We start from the raw sequence: 17,418 nt of genomic DNA, 5'->3' as shown, positions 1-17,418 counted from the left end.
AGTGGCGGTTGGGGATTGGCGCTGGTGGCGGCTCAACCACGCGGTACAAGGCGCCCGGTACCTCCTAGCTCGAGCTTTAGATCGTCGTCAGCAGGGCCCAGGCGGGCAAGGTGGGATGGATAGGTAGGCCCAGTGGAGATTGGATTGGATGGATACTGGAGCTCAATGGGGACTTGGTCTGATGGAGACGGACGGGTGGATATTGATCGGAGGGGCGGGACGAGGGAATAGAGCAGACAACCATCAACAGGACAGGACAAGAAATGTGGATTACCTTACCTTGGCCGAGAGGAGACGGAGAGGGGAACGGAGCAGAGATGGAGCTGGAGGCAAAAGAGGAGAAGATCCAGGAGGGGTTCAAGTCGTGGAATGGGGGTGCATGTTTGTTTCCAATGCTATGCTTGCCTTCCCCAGAGTCTCAGAAGTTGAGTGATGAGAATGCTGATGCCGGGATGACGACAATGTTTGGATTGGCTGCCAGACAGATAACAAGACGTACGTCGAGACAGAAAACGTCTGGACATGAACAAGGGAAAGGTAAGTGGCTGGCACTGAAACCCGGGGGGCCGAGACTTTTGGATCAAAGTCAAGACAAGCGCCCCTTTCGTTATTCCTTTAGAAGCAGATTGCTGGTCGGTTGATTGGTTGTGTCGAGTTCAAGCACGGGCTTGAGTCGAGGCCATAGTCATTGGTGTGTGGATTCTCTCTCTAACACGCAAGTTCAATGACTAGGTCTTTCGGGAGCGGCGATATTTAGGTAATATCGGATCCCAGGAGGCGACTATGGAGGGCGTGGCTAATACGGAATTAATAAGTAAATCGTCGGTGTGCGCGATCTCATTCCACAGCGGCTGTCCCGAGGGAGGTTAGGGGAAACAACGGCGGGCCCAGCACAGCAACGGGAGCGGCTCTGGTATTCTCGCTGTTTGCGTGGGTAACGGGTGTTAGTAGGAAAGAAAGATGATGAGTAAAAATATGAGAAAAATAAAAATAAAATAAAATAAAAAAGAGGGCCGGGTCGTCGGTCGAGGCCCAAGAATCGACTCGTTTGTCAAGTCAAAGATGTGACAAGCAGTGGTGGATCATTCAGCTGCTGCCCCGAGGAGCTGCTCCATCAAAGGTTTGGAGCCCGGCTGCTGCTTCTGTCAAGCAGAAATTGACAGAGAGGAATAAAAAGCACACATGAGGAAAAGGACCCCCCGTCCAGTATGTATGAAAAAAGCCATTGCTCCATCCCCAAGGCTACTGACCCCCAAAAATGCGGTGAAAGCAACCAGATTTGTGTCGTCGGCTCAACCAGGGGTCTTCCCTTCCCGGTGTGGCCAAGGCCTCAAGGCCCGGGTGAGCCATCCCAAGCACGGAAGCCAAGTGTGTGTCGTTCGGGTTCTTTTGCACAATTATTTCATTCGTCACGACCTTCCCCGGGACGGGCACAAAGGCGAGCGAATCCCTCTGCCTCTGGTCCATGAATTCCCATGGCGACGGGTCATGATAGTGGGACCTCGTCGCGTGCCCTGGCTCATTGATGGCTCGTGCAGGTCTCCTTTGCTGGGGTCGTCCGGCGTGGGCGCAAGGCCGCGGATCCATCACCCATTACCAAACTCTCCGTGAGCATGGTCCGGGCTATGGTGGAGCGCAGCCTCATCAACAACATACAGCACAGCACAGGCCAGGCCTCGAGATGGATGAAATGAAATGTCCGAATACGCACCGCAACACCGCTCTCTGATGTAAACCTGCGTTGCACAAACCACATCTCCAAGAGCCTAAAAGTCAAGTCGTACACGCTAGTGCCGATGGCAGGCCAGTGCCAGCCTAGACGTGCCGAGCCCAGGCATGAAGCCGCAGCAAAAGCCGGCTAGAGAACGCCATGGGTAACGGTGCCGCGGTCACGTCCCCTTGTCCTCCGTCGGCCGGCGCTGCCTTGTGCTTTCTTATGAAAGGGAACAAGATGTCGGTAAGCAAAGCAAGCTGAGGATTCCATCCGACTCGACGAGACGCCCTCGATAGGGCATCAACCGGTGAGTCAAGCTGAATGTCGACTTTGAAGCCCAACCCTCTGGCTCTCGACGATCCCAGTCGCCGAGATATGCCATCTGCCCACCGCGTTTTGATGGCCTCCTTTTGGCCATGACATCCATGGCCGACCTCCGACAAGTTGCTTTTGTGTACGTCGTAGTCGGCCAGCCCCCTTGGAAGCCGCCGTCGGCTCGCTACCTACCGGGCGGTTTCTCTTCTAACTGGTCAAGGTGGACGTACACATGACGCTACTGTACATGTGCGAGGACCGCAGTCAAGTCAATGTAATTTTCTAATGGCATCTTCTTGTGCGCTCGCATCTTGGCGGAAGTAGGGTTCCCAAAAGAGATGCGAGTCGTCGTGAGTGGGTGGCTCTTCAACTGCCGCACCGAGATGAGAAATTCCCCGAAAATCCCGTCAGAGCTTTTGGGGAGTGGGCTTTCATTGGGAACAGGTAGCCGCATCCTTTCAACGTTGGGGGATCTGGTACGTAATTAGCAGATTTGGACTCGACTCGCCGGACTCGACTTGACTCGCTCAAGACCGGCTGTGAGAGCCTCTTCCAGCAGGACTCGAGAAATTGCCTTGGATGTCCGGAACGAAACTGTTTTTGCTAGGTTGCCAAGACCAACTGCCCTCCCTGCCATCGGTCAAACCAGAGCCCTGACATTACTGTACATGACAAGCCCAGCCGGTCTACGGAGTACGGCGTTGCCAATTAGACCTCAAGCCCTCCCCAGGGGCGGCGCCCGGAGACGACGTCAGGCCCCTTCCCCTTGTCCAGCCTCGTCTAGACGCCATCGCAGATGCTTGCTTCTTCTCCTTCTTCTCCTGGGACCCAGAAGGCCCGTCTTGCGATCGAGATGGCTTCCTGTCAACCCCTGGTCCCTCAGTCATGGCAATGGCCCCCCTGCCCCCCAAGTTGAGCCATCACCGTGTCGTCGGGTTCGATCTCTAACCTTCTGCCGAGCCAGCAAGGTCCAGCGTTAGTTAGCTCAACAGGGAGTTTTCTCGGGTTTCGACCATTTCAGTCCAAGCCTGAAAACTCTGTTTCCCGGGGTTGCTCTCCTTCCCTCGGTTCACCGGTCTTCGGGGAGTGCCATCCATGAAGGCATGACATACTGGAGACGTCGGCCCTACTGGACGCTGCTGCGGTCGTCAAGGGATGCAATCGAGGCTAAACAGCAACGCTTCTCATGGATCCAATGTCTTGGTGATCCCCTGTGGGGTTGCATTTCCTTCGTCATCGTCCACTGAGCAAATGTGCCCCGCGATAAGCACCGCCGAGCTCGCCCTCTTCCCCTCAGTGATCTGCAGGCACGCAGACAACGGCCATGTCAATTGAGACCACGCGCATTTCTCAACGACTTCTGCCTCTTAGCGCCTTCCCGTGAGACACACATGGTGGGCGTCTGGGGCGACTTTGGGGGGCCTCCGAGCTAGGAGCTCTGAAAGAGACCTGGACTGCCGCCGCGGCACTCGCGCGGGAGAGCATTCTTCCCCTGCCCTGACCGGCTGGCGGTGCAGTATTTGCCGATCTTCATCCCACGTAGGGACCGGCACGGGCTTCTGTCACTGTGTCTCGTGTTCCATGGTGTTGGTCATGACTTATCAAGGAGTGCGGCAGTCCCGGGCTGTTGGTCACAGGGCTGTTGGGGGAGCTGACCTGGGCCATTCTGCCTGTAGTCCCGGCGAGGCGCAGCCTACTACAGCTCCCCTCATGATGGCCCTGAGGCATGATGATGGAGATGCATGAATATGACGATGGTGGTGATAAGCCCTCCCCTCTTCAGCGGCCAAGTTAGGCTATCGACAATCCCGCCAAGCTGCATCCACAAATCCCATCAGTCCCTTTTGGGAGTCGCTCGTCTTCTTCTCTGATTCTCAATGGCTACAACGTTGCAGTTGCATGCGGGCCCACGTCTGTCTGATGAGTCTGATGTCTGTTGCCTACCAACGCTCTCGAGACAAGTGCCGGTCCGGCGAATAGTTCAGCGGCTAATCCAGTGGTGGAACTACAACTACCTACCATTGTTGTTGATGGATGGATAGTTGTGTCAATGTCTATGAGCTGCCACTTTAGTACTCTGCTCCTACCCGACCAAGCCCTGACACGCGGGTACTTTAACCGCAACATCTCATCACAGCCAGTTGATCTATTCACAACATTCCGGCCCGTTATCCCAGAGATCCTTTCTCTTTCAAGGCTTGATCCTTGAGCTTCCAAGAAAAACTCCCCGCTTGTTCCGGTTGCCGGTTCCAGAGCTAATGTTGCACTGATCGCAATATGGCGTCCGTCACGTGTCGTATTTCTCTGAGCCTCCACCTCCACACAACTCCATCACGGATGGATGTCTCCCATCTCCAATATCTCACCGCCCAATGCGAGCCACTGTGAGCTGCAGCAAGAATGCATCCCAGGACCAGTCCCAGCCACAGCCAAGGCGCCTCAGCCTGAATGCGCCCTGCGGCATTTGCCCCTCGTTCGTTCGTCCTCAGCTCTGAGCATGGCGGCCCCTCGCTGAACAAATTGGACTGGCTCTTCCTCTCACCTTGGCCCCTCGGCGATGCTCACTGGAAATGAGGTGCCCCAGTCAACGGGCGCGCGCGCGTGGAGCGGCCGCATGAGCTCCTCCATGCCTGGGCTTGTTACAGGTCACATTGCTGTCGACAGCTTTGCCAACCAGAACCCCTGCTGCATCCTCCGGCTGCTTGGAACCCAGATTGCGCTCGGCTCATCGTCTCGGATTTGCTGGGTCCGCTACGCTACGATCGGGCACTTCATCTTCATCAATCCCTCGCAGAACTTGCAGCACCAGGCTGGTTCGGTGCGGCCTAATAATTACACCCATGCTGCCCATCCGCAAGGAGCGATTCGTATCTCGAAGCAAGGGAAAGATTGCTGCGGCTTGGAAAATTATTCCAGGGCAAATATTGGTCCATTTATTCCATTTGGTGCGATAACTGCCTGTGGATGGTGAAGCTTCATCAGTGCTCCTCTGATGAGCCCATATTGCAACTCAAAAGCACCTCACCTTGACAGTGTCACGAGCGTGTATGGCATAGTATTGACATAGTGTTCATTGCTCTCGCTCGTCAAGTCGGTCTTGTTTCATGCTCCTCATCATTGGACCAACTAACGTAGTTGTGCGCGGCCCGTCCCTCGGCCGACTCGCCGTTTGACCAGCTGACCTCCATCTTTCGGCTCCAAGCCGACCAGTCTCCCTCTGACAGCATCCATCAAAAGGTCTCGACCGTCCCCATGTCCAGCCGGACCTCTGGGATGGGTTCCCGCTACACTCGAGACTGTGGGAGTCTGAGCAATGTAACGCCAGCACCTCGCTGATGGGGAGACTTGCCCTCAATGCCGGCAACCATGTTCCTCACCCAGCATGAGAATGCTCTGATGATGGCTGGCCTCGAGATCTCTGGATGCGTGGCTCACCGACTTGCCCTCTTGAGGTTAGCATGTCGCCGCATCTTCAAGGGTTCCAGCAGAGTGGTGCGATTTCCGCATATGCCATCGTGAGGCTGGCTCTCTGGCTCAAGCGCCAAGGATCTAAAGGCGCATCCCTCTGGCGCCGGGCTTCATCTTGGTCACAGCCGCCAAGGCTTGTGGGAGAGAGACATCGGAGGTCACGGTCAGCTTACGGAGCAGAGACGCGCATCCTTTTTATTGTCACCCAGCCCTTGGCCAGGTACAGTGTGCTACTACCTACTGGCGTCCATGCCGGCATACCCCGTATTAGTGTCTATCACTCGCTGTAGCTCTATGAACACTCATCCCTCCCGACCTCAGCCACCCACTACAGTACTAAGAAACCCATGCTCGCTAAATCGAAATCATCATATCCCATTCTGCTCGATGGCAAAAAGATACGCGTTCACCAGTCTCGCAACATGTTCAGGGATCTTCCTGTTCCCTTAGCGCGGACATACGGCCCCATGGCCGAATAGCAACACCAGAGCCAAGGATACAGCTCAGAAGCCAGCGACTCAGAGCTTGTGCCCCTCTCTGGTGACCCTCAAACCCCTCTCGCCCTCGTCTCAGCTCTTCATCCGAGGGCGAAGGGTTAAGAGCGAGCAACGACGAAACCGTCGATCACTGCAGCTGTACCGGCGCACAGCACCTCAACCCCTCGCACAGCTCGCCGCAAATCAGCTGGCACTCCTCCTCGCCTCGTTGCTGTCGACGTCTCAAGGTGTCCAGGCTTGCGTCGATCGCCGTTGCCTGAGTATCTGTTGCGCCGTCGGTCATGGTCACGGGGGGCCCAGCCAGTACCTCTGGCTGCAGGGTTGCCGAGTGAATGCCGTACGCGTGGAGGCACTCCATGATGATCCTCGCCTTGTCCGAGAAACCCTTGACGGTTCTACCGTCAACGACTATATGGGCGGATGCGATGGATTTGTGTTGGTCTAAACGCCAGATGTGCAACTCGTGAACCGACTCGATCCCTGGGATCTGGACTCTGTCAGTTCTGACCAAGCAACTCTTCCCGTCGACCTACCTTTTCAATGTCATGCTTGACATCTTCGAGGCTGATTCCACCAGGTGCAATCTGCAGCAGAATGGCGCCGCTGTTCCTGACCAATGGAATCGCCGAGAGGAAGATCATGACTGCGATAAAGACTCCGACTGCAGGATCGGCGTAGTATCGGCCTTCCCCCTCGACCTTCCAGATGATTAGGGCTGCTATGATGACACCAAGGTTGTTGACAGCGTCTCCCAGGATGTGGATAAAGACCCCCATCATGCCAAGATCTCTGCCCGGCGACATCACCGCCACGGATGTGTGCTTGTGCTCGTGATGGCTACTCGTGCTCTACTATAGTTAGCAGTTGACAACTCATAAAGTGTGCCAAGAGAATACGCACCGGCGTCAAGCGCGCCTCGGTCCTGCTAGCTGCATCGTTAGCCAGCGTCGCAGGAACCTCATGGAGTCGCCCATGAGGATGGCAATGCTGTTCTTCGTGCCCATGTCCCTGTCCGCCGTGCTCATGGTCGTGTTCTGAAACCTCGAGGTCAGCAACTCAAGCGTATCTCTCAAGATGGGGGCGGGGCGTTGTTCTCTCACCGTGGAGGAAACTCAAGACCAACATGTTGAGAGCCAACCCGACACTTCCGACTATCAGGATGAGCTGAGGGTTCTGCACGTCTAGTCTTGTCAGCCTCATCTTTGTCTCATGCCATGCATGCATGCTTGATAAGGGGTGACTCACGGGTGAGATCGATGAATCGCTCAACGGCCTGCACCAGGATACTGACGCTCAGCGCCACGAGGAAGACGCCGTTGAAGAAGGCGCCCAGTAGAGTAGCCCGCTGCCACCCATACGTGTACTCTTGCGGTGCTGGCTCAGGTCGTTCTTGTATCTATACTTGCCTTAGTTGTATGTTTCCATTCGGGTTGGTAGTAGACATCAACGAACCAGTAATGCAACCAGGGCAACTATGATGCCTATCAAGTCGGAAAGCTAGTTTCGTCAGTATCTGTGCCTCTACTTTGTCTGTTGAGTTGCGTACATAGTGGAAGGCATCAGCGACTAGAGCGAGAGAGCGTGTATAAAAGCCGACTATCAGGTTTGTCAGTCAGGGGATCTGGGAATGTGTTGGTTTAACAGACCAGCCAGTTCTGCGACAAAGAATGAGAAAGCGATGCATATCGTGGCCATAAGCCGATGCTTTCGAGAGACTTTCATGACCAACCCCTGAGGTCTTAGTGATAGTATAGCCAGTAGGTAGGTTGATTTGGTTGTGATATATTAAGTTCCGATATGTTGATTTCGGTGTTGATTACTTTTGATATTGGAAATATTGGGAATATTCGTATGGAAGTAACAGCTGGTAAGGGGCTGCTTCTGCCTCACGAGAATCGCACCTGAAGAAAGCCTCGCTCCTGGCCTTTTAAGCAACCACGGCCTCAGAATGAGTCTGATGGCCTGACCGGTGCGCGTACGAGGACTAAGTCTTACGCGAGGAATCATGGAATCCAAGCGAAGCATCCCCCATCGGCTCGAGATCGCAAACGACGGTGATTTGGTATAGAGCGGAAGCAATGGCAGAGTGAATACGGGCAATGAACTTTGTAGCATCATATTGACCTCTTCACGAGCAGCAGAGTCGGAGGGCGAGACGCGAAGGGACAAATATGTTTATCAGGGTTGTTGTCGGGCAGGACATGTCGCTAGCCGGCCGGGACGATGCCGTCGCATTTGCCGAACCGAGCGACGGTGACGGTGACGGTGACACCTATTTCTGTCCGAATTTGGCATGCCGTGCAGGAACCCCGGAGTTTAGTGTTTCCCAATCGCCAGGCCATCAAGGTAGCGGTTCGTCCGTGTATTGGGGATGTTGAACCATGGATGTTCGCCATGACGGTGACTCCGTATATAAGGGGGCGAACTGGTCACTCACTGACTGGTGACGAGGCGTGACAGCTAGATCTCGTTGTGATACTTGAAAGATGCTCCATTACTACGGTTCAGTGGCAATTACCCAAGTGACAGCCGGCAGATGTAGGTCAGTGTCTAATTGCCATGTAACATCAAGGTCCAGATGTAGGGCTCTGGTCCAACGTGGACCACGTCACACAGCATTTTGGCGCAGGATCTTGATGAAGAGACTAATGGAGTCCTTTTGACCGATTAATAAGCTGAGATACTCGTGAATCCTTCTCTGTGAAGCTATATCAGGTTCTTTCCCCTCCCTGGCTATGAGGCTTGGTGTCACGCCTACCCTACTCCATCTTGGCGTACGATATTAGACAACCTCTCGTGCAACACGTTACTCCCAGAACGGCACCAGCTTGGGTATAAGCGAAGAATATGCCATTGTACCTTGGCCATGGGCTATCAATTCATTCTTGGTGCGGTCCGCTTTCAATCCCCAACCGGTCCCACGAGGTCCAGGGCCGTAAATCCTCCTGTACTCGTCAACTGAAGGAATCTGAGAATACTGGTGCGCGTCACTAAAAAGAGGCCATGCACGCTGACGGTTAAGACGAATGTAGGCGTTGCAATGCCATGATATCCAACGTCTCCTGAAGTTGTTGGGGGAGAGGGGAGGGTTGATGTTGGTCGCGTCGATGCGAGGAGGTCTTTGAAGTACCTCCTTATTGAAATTGACAAGAAACCTGACAAACTCGTCGCTACTGGATGTGAGAGTTGTGGTGAGAAGATCAAAGCCGGCTGTCGCCATCAGAGACACTACCCGATCGCTCCAGCCAGGATCACCCAAATGATGGAGGTCTTCAGATTCGTTGTCGGGACTGCAGTCGGGGAATCTTCCCATGCCATTCGAGGGCGCGTTCTCGTACTCTTGATACTCTCCAGCGACAGGAACGGGAGCCCGTACCTGATCCGCAATGAGAGCGCCATACATGGCGAGGACGTATTCGCGAACACACGGGAGCAACCGTAGCGCGGTTTCATCTGGGTCCCTTTTCTCGTATCTGTATAGGATGTACCAATCCCAGTAGCGAAAAGGGTCCTTCTCATCAAATGGATACGCATCAAGCGGATATCCCCCGGCCAATACATAACGATCATACTATTCATCATGTTGGTTGTCTGGGTTGCCACCGACCGGACCATAAATCTTGCATAGAAGTTCGTATCTGAGGAGCGCCTGAAGTATTTTCCGACGATCAGCATGCCCAAGAGAAGCCTCGTCAAACTGGTTAACGTCTGGTTGTAGAAGTATCTGAGTTGAATTGCAAGAGAAGTGAGGGTGAGACCATGGGAGTCGACGATAGGCCCGTGGAAGATAACGACTGGTCGCTTTGGAGATAATCTCCAATGTAGAGCCACATCTGGCGACACAAAGTATACAGGTCGAGCATTGTAGGAATGTCGCGTGTATCTGGATAAAAGGGATCCGAAAATTCTTTGGCACCCCACTTGCGAAGGTGGTCATGGATGGCAGCCACTCTTTGCTGTGCATCAACAGTAGTCGCTGTAGCATCTGGCCTTGGGAACTTGAGAATGGCCAAGGCGTCTTGCAAGACGTTTCCGTTGAGATCGCCATCTCTGAGGACGTGTCGGTGTACGATTGACGCCCTGGACTCCCGAAGCTGCTGAAGGAGAGCTCGAGATGCCTGGGCAGCCACCACAACTTCTGCAAGGCTGTCTAGCGAGACGAGGATGTTGAAACGAAGATCTTGGGGCAACTTTTTGAATGGATCCATTTTGACCGCTAACAATTGTATTATGGGAGAAGCAAAGGATGGACTCTGCGATTGTGAGGGATGCGGGAGAAGAGTGTGACTGATGCTCAAGCATTGGAAAACTTTCATCAACATTGAACAGCCTGGGAAGCCGCAATTCAACGAACGTACACCTCAAGCATTAGCACTGAAACTTTATGGCCCAGCAACCAATTCAATAAGGGACATAGCCATGTGGTCATGCCGACCGTTATGGCCTTGCTATGTCTCGCGATAAGAACGATGGAAGTCGCAACACACAAAGAGTAACTGCTTCAGCAGATAGTTAAAGCTTCTGATGTACTTTCAGAGGGCCAATATGTGCATACAGACTTGATGTATATTTAATATCTATTGTGTCCGTGACCGAAACACTGGTGCCACGATAAAAAGGAGATGAATGATTTAAAAGGGACTTTGTAAAGTCTCTGCTCTACTTTATGCCCTTTTTGGCCCAATTTAAGGTTGAAATCCTATCATTATGATACTACCTGCAGAAGAGGATTTGCTAAGGGTAGTCTGATTTGTCTGTTACTTAGTGAGGTCAATTTGCTAGAACCCGCCCCATGTGCCTTGACAGGCATCGATTGCGTTGACTTCCCATCTTCATCCACACTCGTCCACAGCAAAGCCAGTCTCACCTCACTGAAAGAGCCATGAGAACACTCAATCGGTAGCCTACACACAAAAATTTCTCGATTTCGACCTCGAGGAGTTTGACTGGTCCCTTGAGTGTCCGAATTTCGAAAGAGAGAGCCTGCCCAGCTCGGCAGTCGGATCATTTTGGGCCAATTCCAGCAAGCAGGCTCGGCTACAGGAAGATGACAACAACATTTCCCTAATCGCTAGCCACTCGGGCCCAGCTACTGGACTTTCCTAGTCATCTCTGGCCAAGACCCTGTGAGGAGAACACCTCGGAGACGCCACTTTGAGGATTTGATGAGTTGGCTGCCTGCACAAGCAAAGCACGTCTGACCGCGTCGGGTTGGAGTCAGGTGACCTCAGGCATAAAGGCACAGACAAACAAGACTGACGATAAACCTCAATCCGAATCACATTACTCACATGGCTTCCCAGGAACCTTTGACGCCGACTTGATATTCAGCTATTCAAGGTCAACTAGACGCACCAATCATCTTTCACAGTAATGGCTTTCTGATGATGGCGCCACAAGGTAGCTACCAAATATGGAAGGCGGTGAAGATGCCCCATCCTTCAAGCTCGATTCTGCCGCGACAGGCGACCTCAGCTCGCGATCGCCTCTGATGCAGATGCAGTGCCGACGATATCCACTTGCGACTTGGACAACTCTGCATTATCTATCAGCCCCGCGATCGGCTTCGTCGACCGAGCCAATCTTCCGCGACCAACATGCGAGCAACGGGATCGTACCCCTTCCTGTCGAACCCACCCAAGTAGAAAGCGACCACCCGACCCCATGTCCCGAAATGGCAGCACGAGGAATCCGGTCCCGCGCAAGGGACCGCATTGGAGTCATCTTCGACAATTCAGCAAGTCCAGCTTAGACCGCACCCATACCGAGCCCTTGACCTCGCCCACAAGCGTTTCGACACATTCCACCATCAAGGAAGAGAAGCGCACGAGGCTAGAACGTCGATGTACGGTCACGGTTAATGAGGGGTACGCCAAGGATGAAGTCCTGCTCAACTTCGACCTCGTTGGCGGCGATATTAGACCTGGCACGTTGATGTGCATCTCGACGGTCAAGGATGACGCGCGAAAGCCTTCCACCGGGCATGGTTCTAGCAGCAAGCAGAGCCAGGACCAGAATTCTGGTGCCAAAGGAGGATCGACATGTCAGAACGGAGATAGCGCTGGCTTCAAATACGTCTTTGTCGCAAAAGATATGCCCAAAGATATGAAGGCACGGCAGCACGACGTGGAGGTCTATGTCTTGAAGCACATCGCGGATGCATTTGGGATGAAGAAGGGCTCCCAGGTTCTCCTGACGGTGGTACGAAGCACATCTCCTGATTGACTACACAGTGCTAACTAGAAGCGAAAGGTTGACGCCAAGAACCCAGCTACTGAGGCTTCTCACGTTGAACTATCGTTCAAGGACCAATACTTGTCGAGATCGGACATTTGGAGAATGACGGTCGGGGAGTTGACGGGGAGAACCGTCTACAAAGGCCAATCCATCTTGTTCATGGGCACTATCAAGGCTCAGATTACCGCCATTTATGTCGACGGCCGGAGAACGCATTCTGCCTTCTTCACTCGTGACACACGACCAATCTTCCGGAGTGAATCAGCCAGATACGTGCTCTTCATCCAAATGGCCAGGGAAATGTGGGAGTTTGACTCGGAAAGCTCCGGTGCCATCATGTTCAACAAAGTTGTCAACGGCTTTCTGCCAGCGCTGTTCAAGAGGTGGGCGATGCTGAAGGCAAAGCATCTGGTCAGTATCGTGCTCTTCGCGCGCGTAGAGTACGATACCGGATTGACGGCCGAGTTTGACAACCTCGAAGGAGACTACTACACGGGCATTCAGCCCTCAGGACCCCGTCGGCCGTACAAGGACTTCTATCGCGTGGTTGTGAGCGAGATGAGCAGCGGAGAGTGGACAAAGATTCTGCACCAGTTGAAGATGGAGTTCAACTTTTTCCGTCGAGACATTAGTCTACATCACCACAAGCTCGTCGCACAAGCAGAGATCGAGGGGTCACATACGATCCCCAGAGACACTCCTTCAACAAGAGTCAAAGCAGAGTCGACCTTTTCGATGTATGGCAACCTCCTGGAAGCGATCAACTTGGCCTCGTCCCAGTTCGCACACGACCACATCGACAGAGATCTCACCAGGACAGGCATTTCTATTGTAATCATCAGTCCTGGACCTGGTGTTTTTGAAGTCGACTACGAAACTCTACGAAGGACGACTGAGGCGTTGGTTGGCAACGGTATCGGCATCGATTTGATCTGCATGCCCAAGATGCCTTTGCACTCGGTGCCTCTCTTCAAGTATCGTAACCCGCAGTATTCTGAGGAGCACGGCCACCACCCCCATTCTGGCCTGTCAAGATCGTTTCATAGCCGTGACAGTACGCCAAATCACCCTACGCCCGTCATCGGCAGTTATCAGTCCCTGGCAGAATCCTTCTCCCCGTCTAAGAGCTTGAGTCTTTCCCGCCGCCCTGATCCTCTCATGTCCATGGCGACGAGCGATGAATGGTGCTATGCCCTGCCTCAATGGCTGCATGTTTCTTTCTGGACCGGAGCGTCTGATGAAGCCTTGTCCTACGAGGGCATCGCTCTATCAGTGTCCAACAAAGTTGAACAAGATGATGAAGACGAGTTCAATATCCGGTGCCGCATGTATGCTTTGCAAATGAGAAGCATTCTCGAGACTAATGAGATCGAGACGACACCTCTGCAGGTCGACACTCATTTTCCTGCCAACATCACAGAGCCACCATCGGCGCAAAAGTTCCGTCAGACGGGCATCAACGACACCGTCTACATCCCCAACAAGCGTGCTCCCGAGGCCCTATTTGATTATGTGTACGGCTTCCAACGTTTTGTCCCAGACAGACTGGCACGGCCTGGCGAGAAGTCTCTGTGGAAGCAGCTTCAGGAATTTGATGATTACAGAGCCAAGATTTCGAGCAGCCGAAGGCACCATCATTCGTCACGCCACGCCAAGGATTTGGATGAGATGACAAGAAGACAGCTAGCTGAGGACTCGGGGCTCTATGGGACCTCTTTACCTGAGAAGAAGCCAGCCGTACTAGGTCCCTCGACAAGAAAACTGTCGATGAATATGGTCGACGCCGACAAACCATCCCCTGCAGCCATCAAGAAAGCCGAGCCAACTCCCAAAGCTTCCAAGCCAACAACGGTGGCGAAGCAACCAAAGTTGATGCGGCAGATCAGCCTTGGTCAACGGGGATTTGGTATCGCTGCCCCTAAAGCTGTGATTGCAGAGATCAAAGCTGAAACCGTCAATGCCTCTGGCACCTCGTCCGCAGAGACGAGGCAACCATCAACACCTCGTATGCGCCCAGAGCTGCGTCCCAGCTCGCCTCAGACTATTACAAGCCAGACTTCGACATTGTCTACGCAAAAGTATCGGCTGGATGCACCTGACACTATCATTGAGGGAGTGCCAATGACGCCGAGTATCCCTATTCTGAAGAGGAACAACTCTGGTATCCTCGACACTGCTGCAACACAACTGAGGACTGCCTCCTCCATGATGATCTCCTCACCTTTCAACAACCGGCATCAGAAGAGGGAAGATGATCGTGATCTGAGGTTTTCGGACGCCCTACGAGCTGATGATGCCCAGAAGGTCTATACCAACAAGCTACGCGCCGGTGCTGTCTTGGATCTGCCGACTACTCTGTCTCCTACTACAGCCATCACCCCTTGGTTAACGCTGTTGAACCCATCCAACCCAGAGAGTCTCCTGATTGACGATAGCATCTTGTACAGCAGATGGCAGCACGTGTATCCTCAGATCAGCCAGATGAAGGTCCAGAAATGGAAGGCCCTCTGCTGTCCTGCCTCTGTGCCGTTGACGACTGAATACTTTCCCTCAAAGGCTCAGTTCGACACGGAGTATCATCGACACCCGTATACTCTCGACCAAAATGCCGATGATGATCTGGCCGAGGAGCCCAAGACGCGTCAAGAGTTTATCCAAGAGCTCATCAGTCTGCGATTCACTCAAGGCTTCCAGGTCGTGGTTGGCCCAGCAGTTGCACGGGCTTTTGGACAGAACCTCATCAAGATTGGTGACATCTTCTCTCGGGATCAGCGCCTGGAAGATGGCACCAGCATCTTCATGTCAGTTGGCAACACCATCCATCAGCTCTCATGCGTGAATGGCACAGAGGTGGAGGTCAACATCTTTATGCGGAAGCCAATAGACACATCCATCACCTGTCAGGGCTTCTCGCCAATCTACAAGCCCGCCATCCGAACTCTGCTGGACGATTCCTACGAAGCACGAGAGATCGACATCCTCACACCCCGACCAGAGCGCAACTGGAACATGATTGATTCGTACATTGCTGGCCATCATGATGAGATGATGGATAGCTTGCGCTTCTGGCGTGCAAGGTTCGTCCTCATTCCTGTGTCGCGCAAGGACGTCCCATTGCCCAAGACACAAGGCGGAGACAATGCCGAGGAGGTCCGTATCGAGGGAATCAAGCGTCTCGCACAGTCTTGGCAGAAGTATCGCTACATTCCTCCATCCGAGCGGCGGTATCATTCAGTTGGCCATCGTCGTAAGCGGGATCCCAATCCCCTGGACATTGTCTACAAGACCGAGGATCCCTCGGTTGTCATTGCCGCCGAGCTCGAGACCCTTCCTCTCTTTGAAGGCCTCGACGGTATCAGTCGCAAGGGACAGCTTGTATCGAGCAAGGAACGTTTCAAGAAGTCTAACTTGAACTTGTCTGCGCTTGCTGAAGCCATGCAGCAGCCGGTCGAGAATGGAGGCGTCAGGTTGCAGAATCGAAGATGGCATCTCCGTCTTCACTATGCCTGCTTCATCGGCTCCGACATGGTGACGTGGCTGCTCGACAACTTTGAGGACCTTGAGACTCGAGAAGATGCCGAGGCTCTAGGCAACGCCCTGATGGCGACGGACGATGCCAAGGCTGGTACGCAGAAGAGCGAGAAGGACAAGGGCATATTCGTCCACGTCGAGAAGAGACACCAGTTCCGTGACGGCAACTACTTTTACCAGATCGCCAGCGAGTTTGCCAAGGCCCATACGGGATGGTTCAACACAAGAAGGGCTGGAGTTCCCCCCACGCCGATCCTTGAGCCTACAAACCGAGATTCGCCTCGGGCTTTGATGTCAGCTCGTCCAACCTCGATTCATGAGGAGGGCTCCCCTGCGTCGACATCAACCACGCCGACTCTACCTCTGTCTCACAACGGCAAACGGCCTAAAGTCGTGTTAAGCAAGGTCATCAAGTACGACGTGGATCATCGCAAACGATCATTCAGACCTGAGAGGATCGATCTCCACTATGACCGTCTTCACAATCCAGACAGTTGCTACCACATCCGAATAGACTGGATGAATGTGACGACGAAGCTAGTTGAGGACGCAGTCGAGAGCTGGGCTCGAGAGGCTAGCCAATACGGCCTACGTCTTGTCGAGGTGCCCATCAAGGAGGCATGCACCATCATGGAAACTAATCCTTTCCGGAGACCCTTTTGTCTCAAGTTGGCAGCGCATCCTCCAGACCAGAAGCCCGAGACGTACTTTGACCCCAACTCTCTTGGTCCGACAACCTCTCCGACTAGGCACTTTTACCAGACGGCCATCCTCAAGAAGTTCGACTTCGTCCTCGACATGGAGGCGGGATCCAACTTCCCTGGCAACGTCGATGTGAGCTACTCTTGGGGCAAGCCCGACTTCAAGTACAGTCAGTACATCCACCGGAGCGGCACGCTCCTAGCTGAGATCACCGATGAGGGCGACTTGCTGTTCTTGGCGAACCGTCTATACAGCAACCGACCCGCAAACCCACGAGACAAGGAGATCCGGGCCGCTGACCCCTTGGTTGAACGTGGAGGAGGCCGCATGTCGGCGTTTGGCCCTTACAGCGCCTACGGCATCCCTGAGTCGACAACCATGGCGTCCCCCTTGCTCAAACCGGCTCACTACTATCACTCTCCGGCGCTCAAGCCCGTGGACCAGCCGACCAAGGCGGTCCCGGTCTCGGCCCCGGACCCGGAGCTCATCAAGATGGAGATCGAGGAGTTCTGCCATGACGCCGCCGCCCTCGAGGCGTTTTACCGTGAGGCTATGGAGAAGAACCAGGCAGTCCAAGGCACGCCCGCCACTGCCGCCGTGCCTACCGTGCTCGAAGCTGTGCCTGAAGCCAGCATCCCGACCCTCGGCCTGCCGCCCGGCGTACTCGGGGGCAACGATGGCGCACCCACCAAGCGCCTTAATAGTCCCATGTCCTTTTTGCGAAGGAGCAGCGTGCAGTATGACAGCGGATCGAGTCTGAGCGGGCGATAAGCCTACTCGGCAGGATATAATCATGAAAAATTAGCGACGTTTGTATGTCAGTTGGACCTTGCGATAATGTTTATGAATGGCTTGGCTTGAGAGGGCAGGGTCCTTTGCTTTCCATGTAGATGAAGCCGCCATGTAGATATCAGCATGTACTTTTGTCTAGGTAGTGTATTCAGGATACATAGA

At 53.8% G+C, this 17,418-nt stretch overlaps 2 protein-coding genes across 2 annotated transcripts; one reads left to right on the top strand and one right to left on the bottom strand.

Moving 5' to 3' along the window:
- Positions 1-6,491: 6,491 nt before the first annotated feature.
- Positions 6,492-7,689, bottom strand: LRP88_13660 (cation efflux protein; the record flags this gene model as incomplete). The annotated part of the gene is made up of 7 exons (XM_083250018.1): positions 6,492-6,842; positions 6,895-7,028; positions 7,095-7,175; positions 7,240-7,390; positions 7,447-7,491; positions 7,541-7,590; positions 7,641-7,689. 7 exons carry the CDS (start codon positions 7,687-7,689, stop codon positions 6,492-6,494), a joined length of 861 nt encoding a protein of 286 aa, XP_083094352.1.
- Positions 7,690-11,658: 3,969 nt separating this feature from the next.
- On the top strand, positions 11,659-17,235 carry LRP88_13659 (GTPase-activating protein IML1; the record flags this gene model as incomplete). Its single annotated transcript, XM_083250017.1, has 2 exons — positions 11,659-12,195; positions 12,247-17,235. 2 exons carry the CDS (start codon positions 11,659-11,661, stop codon positions 17,233-17,235), a joined length of 5,526 nt encoding a protein of 1,841 aa, XP_083094351.1.
- Positions 17,236-17,418: the final 183 nt, after the last annotated feature.

The sequence above is a fragment of the Fusarium phalaenopsidis genome, assembly GCF_050370095.1.
Source record: "Fusarium phalaenopsidis strain FUZ10S chromosome Unknown contig_32332, whole genome shotgun sequence".
NCBI classification, from domain to species: Eukaryota; Fungi; Ascomycota; class Sordariomycetes; order Hypocreales; family Nectriaceae; genus Fusarium; species Fusarium phalaenopsidis.
The sequence above is the reverse complement of the archived record's forward strand: the minus strand, read 5'-3'. Positions and strand labels throughout refer to the sequence as shown.